Source organism: Morone saxatilis, unplaced genomic scaffold (assembly GCF_004916995.1).
Source record: "Morone saxatilis isolate NCDOM2014 unplaced genomic scaffold, NCSU_SB_2.0 Contig14, whole genome shotgun sequence".
NCBI lineage: Eukaryota > Metazoa > Chordata > Actinopteri > Moronidae > Morone > Morone saxatilis.
Window position 1 is genome coordinate 21562185 of NW_023339696.1, and position 7392 is coordinate 21569576.

Consider the following 7392-nt stretch of genomic DNA (forward strand, 5'->3'; position numbering starts at 1 on the left):
TCTCCGGTTCTGTTCCTTCCTTGGACTACTTTTGATGGGTACTGACCTCTGCAGACCGGGACCAAATGTTTACTGTCTGCCTGATATATCCCCCCACTGACGGGGAGCCCTGATAATCAGATAATCAGTGTTGCTGGCAGAGCTCACTGTGTTAGGGCTGATCGCTGTGTATTATATATCTATATAAATATAACTAGAATACAAAGCCCTGATAGGACATATTTTCTGCAGTCGGTGTTTAACCTGAAATGTTTCTCAGTGTGGGAGTAGGAGCTCAGAGGAATGAAGGGAGGAGCTGGAATAACAGACGTTGTGTGTTTGAGCTTGCGCAACCGGTCGGTCAGAGAAACAGATCATTAAAGCAAACTTCTTCTTTGTACTGAGGTGTGTCGGGACGAATTCTTACCGCAGATCTTTTCAGCTCGCTGTGGAAACAGAGGTGTGTCTCTGAGGTTGAAGGTTTAAAGTCTTCTGCAGGTCGGACCACACCTCGCCTCACTGATAACCTGTCATACAGAGTGGGCGGGTTTATGGGGTCCTTACACATATTAAAGCTCCTGAAGGTGATCAGCTTTAAATATTGATACTTCTGATCGTTTCACCTTCCTGCAACATTAAAGGCTCCCTGCAGAGATTCTGACCACTAGTAGCAATGTGGAGCTGTTTTTTTATTTATAAGCTTCCTGTTCTCGTGCTCACACACACACTAGTGGCGGTTTTAAATACACCTGTGTTAGCTTGGTTCAACCTTACAGGCAGAGCGCCGCAATGGTCGAGAGAGCTCAGGAGTGAATGAAAAGAGATCGCTGCTACGATGATAAATTCTTCACAATAAAAGTCTCTGAATATTTTGCTACTTAAACGCTTTTATTATGAAGCAGCAAAACCAGGAAGTGTTTGGTTTTCAGACTGACAGGAGGAGAGTCTGCGGGCGGCGATATTAAACGTGTTAAAGGAAACGCAGCTTTCAAACTTTTAGAAAAACACTGAATGAAAACAAAACCTTTGTTTCAGGAGCTTCACAGCCGGGTAGATAAACTCATCAGCAAACTGTTTACTGAGATAATAAATCTCCATAAGACTCAATACTGTCAGAGTGGAGCTGCCCCCTGCTGGCCGGTAGAGGGACTGCAGGTTTACCTCAGGAGATGATTCTGTCCTCCACTGCTCCATCTTCCCTTCCTAACCTTGCTAACCCATTATACCCCGACTCTCTTCTTCTTCTCTTCCTCCTTTTATCACTCGCTCCATCCTTTTACGTTTTCCTCCTCTTCTTGAAATTTCTTTCACTTTTCTGTTTTAAACATTCATTTTACTCTCAGTGCTCCTCTCCAGTCCCCTCTCCTCCTCCTCCTCCCTCTCCCCCTCTTCCTCCACCGCTCCAATGCATCGCCACGTTAACCCTTCTCTCCCTCCTCCACCTCTCTCTCCCCCGTTCTCTCTGTCAGCGTGAGGAGGAAGAGGAAGAGGCGGAAGAGGAGGAGCTGATGCAGGAGAGGGCGAAGCGCTCGCGTAGGAGCGGCGTCCTCCGTCGCCCCGGAGATCGCTGGATGCTGCGCGGTCCCATCGAATACGTCCCCCCCGCCACCGTAGAGGTGATGCTGAGACGACAGGCGATCCCGCTGGACGAGAACGAGGGAATCTACGTCAGAGACATCAAAACTGGAAAGGTACGAGGCTTAGAGATATTAAACTAACATCTGAAGAGCTGTGTTGATTGGTGAAAGTGGGTGTGGCCTCCAGCATACGATCAACCTCGCTGCGTCTCTCTGCCTCTCAGGTGCGAGCGGTGATCGGTCACACCTACATGCTGACTCAGGACGAGGAGCTGTGGCAGAAGGAGCTTCCACGTAACGTCGAGGCTCTGCTGGCTTCTCGTCTGGACCCGCTGGCCGACCGCTCGGACCGCACCGCAACCGAGGGGGTCGGGCCGAGGGACAAGACCAAGGTGGTCTCCTACAGGGTGCCCCACAACGCTGCCGTCCAGGTCTACGACTACAGGGAGAAGAAGGCCAGGTGGGTCTTCCTGTCCTGATCTGGTCTGCGGAGGGGGAAGGAACTGTCTGACGTTGTGGTTCTGTGTTCAGGGTGGTGTTCGGACCAGAGATGGTGATGCTGGGACCCGACGAGCAGTTCACCGTGCTGTCGCTGTCCGGAGACAAACCGAAGAGGGCCAACGTGATCAAGGCCGTCTGCCTCCTGCTGGGACCGGACTTCTTCACCGACATCATCACCATCGAGACGGCGGACCACGCCCGCCTGCAGCTGCAGCTCTCCTACAACTGGTAACTGAGAACGGCTGTGGTCAGGGTCTGATCAATAAAGGCTGGTTAAAGAGCTCAGTTATGTTATTCATAAAACAGATTAAAGATACTGCAGGTTCAGGTGTGGAGAGACCTCTAAACATACAGAGTTCAGTCCTCTAAGTCTGATTTATTTCATTTTTTTGTACGAGTTTGGCACTGAAACTAATGTTAAACTAGTTGTTGAAGGTTAAAGGGAACTGCAGGCTAACACTAAGGTAAGCTGAGGTGGACTGGAAGCACCGGTCAGTATAACACATTACAGTTGATCCCTCTTCCTCTCCTGTTTATTTCTCTTCAGGCACTTTGATATGAAGTCTCCAGCCGACCGCGCCGAGGCAGCAGCTCTGTTCTCAGTCCCGGACTTTGTCGGAGACGCCTGTAAAGCCATCGCCTCGCGGGTCAGAGGAGCCGTCGCCTCCGTGCAGTTTGACGATTTCCACAAGGTTCGAATATTTCAGTTTTATATTGTAAAAGAAGCGTTTGTGTTACTACTGGTGGAGGAAGTATTTAATTAATCTAATACATTAAATATTACAATAATTAATCTCTTAGTCTAAAATGTGTTTCGTTTGTAGAACTCGAACCGGATCATCTGCTCGGCGGTGTTCGGCTTCGATGAGAAGCTGGCGGTTCGTCCCAGCCTTCGCTTCAGCCAGAACAACCTGGTGATCAGCAGTGTGGACATCCAGTCTGTGGAGCCCGTCGACCAGCGCACACGAGACGCCCTGCAGAAGAGCGTCCAGCTCGCCATCGAGATTACCACCAACTCCCAGGAGGCCACTGCACGGTGCGATAAAATACACACACCAGAACTTCCTGCAGGAGATCATCAAAAATATGATCAATGAAATATTCAACAAACGACTTTTTATTCATGACGCACAGGTCGTTTCCTCCTGTAAAGCACTGACTGTAATATTGCTTCCATATATTCTGCCCCACAAAACAAAGGACTATAAAATACTACTGTTACTACTATACTCGTAAAGTTAGCAGAAACTACAAAACTAAAAAAGCAAAAGAAATCTAAAAGCGTAGGCTAAGCTAAGTGGACAAAGAGATTAATCCTAAACTAAGAAGAATCAGAACATAATTTAGAAGCTAACTCAGTTATTAGTACTGTAACCATAGCGTTAGCTTTTAGCTCCTGAGCAACAACTCGAAACAACCATTTTTATCGGTGACTCGAGCTAACGAGATGCAGATCAGTTGTGGACTTTTTTGGAAACGAATTTCCCCCCCAAAAAATCCTTCAATTGTTCTTTTTACTTGTGGAATTATTTATTGTAGAAAGACAGTGACTGAATGAGGTTTTCTGTGTGCAGCCACGAGGCGGAGCGTCTGGAGCAGGAGGCTCGGGGAAAGCTGGAGAGGCAGAGGATCACCGACCAGGCCCAGGCTGAGAGAGCCAGGAAGGAGCTGCTGGAGCTGGAGGCGCTCAGGTAAAAGCGCCAGACAGCCTCACGTTTTATTACAGTGGAAGAAGGTCCTCAGTCCTCCCGCTAACAGCCTCTGTGTGTTTCAGCGCTGCGGTGGAGAGCACAGGAGCCGCCAAGGCTGAGGCTCAGTCTCGGGCGGAGGCGGCTCGTATTCAGGGAGAGGCGGCGGTCAACGAGGCCAAACTGAAGGCTGAAGCTCAGAGGATCGAGGCGGTACGTCACACATACACATAACACGCAAAGCGAAACAAAAAGACACGTTCAGGTCACTTTGTTAAACCACGACTTTGTGCGTGTGTGCAGGAGGCGGAGCTCCAGCGCCTGGCGAAGGCTCGCGAGCAGGAGCTGAGCTATAAGAAGCAGATGGACAATCTGGAGGTGGAGAAGCAGAAACATCTGGCTCATATCGAGAGCGAGCGCTTCAGTCAGCTGGTGCAGAGTCTGGGCAGCGACACGCTGAAGGAGATCGCCAGAGCCGGACCCGAGCTGCAGGTACTGTACCGACAACACTGAAATGACTTCATTTAAACTTTATATATACGAACTGGATGTTACAGTAGAGCTGTAATATCACTATCACTCTCCACCAGACTCCAGAGACAAAAACATTTAACTTCAGATCATCCTAACGTTGTAACTTCATTCAGAGTGGACAGAAACAGAATAAAACAGTTTTAAATCTCATATTTAGCCTTTTGAAGGAGTTTTGTCACGTTTTCAGACTTTAACTGTCTGTCTGTCCTCCAGGTGAAAATGCTCCAGGCTCTGGGGCTGAAGTCCACCCTCATCACAGACGGAACGTCACCCATCAACCTCTTCACCACAGCCAACGGCCTGCTGGGGGCGCTGCCGGGCCAGGGTCAGGGCCAGTGAGGAGGAAGAGGAGGAGGAAGTGTCCAAAAGTAAACTTCAACAGAAGCTCATTTTACTGACAAACAGTCACTTTAGTGTTTCTGTCGGCCGATATTAAAGCAAGATAATGTGCCTTTTGTAAGATTTAAAGATGCACTTAATGGGTTTGTTAAAGCGCCTCCAACATTTCCTCCCAGACTTCTGTAAATGGTTTAAAACACCACTATATAGCTCTGTAACAAAAGCAGGCAGTGCATCTTTAAAATTAATGTTTTTGTAACTTTGAAGTAAAAACTGGAACCAGGAACCAGACTGGAACCAGGTTTTATGACCACAGAATTTACACGACATCAATTCAAAAACTAAAAATCTACTTTGAAACTCTCCTGTTGAATCCTCAAAACTAAAGATTAACAACTGTGTGAGAAAATATCAGATTCTGTGATAAAGAGTCAAAAGCCTCTGAACATAAGAACTGAAGGAAAGAAACCGAACTACGACTCCCAGGATGCATTTCACTAACAAACATCCAATTGAAAGAGGATTTTACGACCGATTGTGGGTCAGCTTTGGATGAAATCAGTAACCATGGCGACGAGGTTTGTTCACAACTGCAACAAAATCACTGAGTCACACTTCTGATTGTGTCCTTCTCCATGGCAACAGCAACTGAGGCTCATGGGTATTGTAGTATTTAGAGCCGCCCACAAAACTGACAGAAACAAAGTTAAAATAATTCAAACTTAAAATATCGTTATTTTATTCTTTCTGTGGAGGATAAGAAAATAGTTCCTAAGCCCTGCCCCTTTTTGTTCTGTGCTCCAATAACATTTGAGCAAGCCTCAACTTCCTCCTTCCCTGTACTTAAGAAAAGATAAAATGCATATATGCTTTTTATCTTTTAACCATCTTCAAAATGTGGTTGTCTGTTTAACATAGATTAGCTTAACATATAGCATATCTAAGTACAGGAAAGGAGGAAGTTGACCGAGGCTTGCTCAAATATTATTGGAGCACAGAGCGAAAAGAGGCGGGGCTTAGTAACTTTAATGATGCTTTTGGTTTATATTTGAGTCATTTCAACTTGGAAACAAACCCCATAACTACTACAACAGTATCCATAAGTTTGAGCTGCGGTTGCTATGGAGAAGAAGCCATAACTCCCGTCGCCATGGTTACTAATTTCATCTCCAACTGATCCAGAATCAGACCGTTTCATCAGCTTCCTACACAGCGTGAACGTCGTCAGCTGAGAACAACAGAATCTGAAGCTCTGTGACGTGATGTTTGTTAGTTAAATGCATCTTGGGAGTTGGAGTTTTTAGGTTCACAGGCTTCTTCTGATATTTTCCAACACAGCTGCTGATGATCTTTTTTCTCCAACTGTGAATCACCCAACTTCATCTGTAAGAGAACATAAATACCTCCTTCCACCAAACGACACTGTGACGACGGACACATTAAAAAGCCATAATCATAATGTTTCATAAGCTCTAAATCTGTGTTTTACTCACCTCCAGTGGTTGAAGGTATTAGAGGTCAGTGAGATGGTGTTTATGAGATCTTTAACCTGCACTTTCAGCTCCTCAGAGGTTTACTTTTGGACAGGTAACCAGCATGTAACGTCCTGATTGAAAGAATTGTGCCTACGACTTCGTTTGTAAACTGACAGCCAGAGATTTCTGTTCCTGCTTTGCACTATATCCTCTAGAAATAGAAGTGAACAGTTAATACTGATGTTTACATATTAAACGTTTGTGTGCAGTGGCAATAGAATAAAACCAGGACAGTCTGACTGCCCTTCGCTGTCTTCCTAAGTGCTGTTTCTACATAAAGAAGCCATTAAAGTGCTGCTGCTGTCCACCTCTTTGTCTCTGTGGTACTTCATCAAACCCTCACAGGAGCTTTTATACTTAATACACTTTTCATTCAGTAAGTGTTTATATGGACATAGATACACTTTAGAAAATATGGAATCTGCTACAAACGCTGGTTTCTGTACCAGGTGGCTGAGAGGACAAATTCTGCTCCCTCCCTCCCAGCACAGTGTGAACGTAGCCTTAGATTAGCTTACTGACTATATTTTCCCATCCCTTCTTATTGCACTCATATTGGTCTGGTATCGGTATCTGTGTATGTGTTATTCGATATAAATGCAGTTTTTTTCCCTGGTATATAATGAAGAAAGAAAAGCTTGTGATAATATAGTGTTTTTACTGCAAGGTTTATCCAGCAGAGTGCGCTCTGATTTACAATCCTGCAGCAAGCAGCGCAGAGTAGTAGAGACGAAGTCAGCTAGAATTGGTTGACAGTAGGAAACCTTAGTATTAAAATTTCCTGTTACTGCTGCTCGTAGACACAACTTCTGAAAGAGTCCCAGCAAGATGTTCATGATTTACACCTGAAGATGCCTCCTATAATCAGTCGTAACTGAATACTTCCAATACTGTTCCAAAAGAGATAACGGTCCAAAAAACATACAGAATAGTAAACTTAAAAAAATGATGCTTGCAGCTATCACACAATTATTGTCAAATTATTGGACAAAACCTACAAAAGAAAGTTAATATTAATCATTATTGTTAGTATTATATTAATCAAATGACAGCACTGACCTATGCCCTGTATCTACAGCATTAGCCTCTGTCTTGTATTGGTCCTGTCCTCATTACGTTAGGTATTATTAATATTGTCTAAACAACTTGAAAGACAGTTAATGTCATATTGTTGGACTAAAACTCATTCAATCGAATTTTATTTGTATAGCACCAAATCACAAAATATATCTCAGGACA

General features: G+C 45.0%; 1 protein-coding gene across 1 annotated transcript in view; it reads left to right on the forward strand.

The window, feature by feature from the left end:
* The window catches only part of mvp (major vault protein), a gene marked incomplete at its 3' end in the record, with an annotated part of 13277 nt that extends 7850 nt beyond the window's left edge, over positions 1 to 5427 (forward strand). Inside the window, 9 exon segments of the mRNA XM_035655734.1 lie at positions 1449 to 1670; positions 1781 to 2016; positions 2088 to 2285; positions 2605 to 2749; positions 2882 to 3093; positions 3632 to 3748; positions 3832 to 3958; positions 4049 to 4237; positions 4493 to 5427. Of these exon segments, the coding sequence (XP_035511627.1) occupies positions 1449 to 1670; positions 1781 to 2016; positions 2088 to 2285; positions 2605 to 2749; positions 2882 to 3093; positions 3632 to 3748; positions 3832 to 3958; positions 4049 to 4237; positions 4493 to 4618 (1572 nt within the window).
* Positions 5428 to 7392: the final 1965 nt, after the last annotated feature.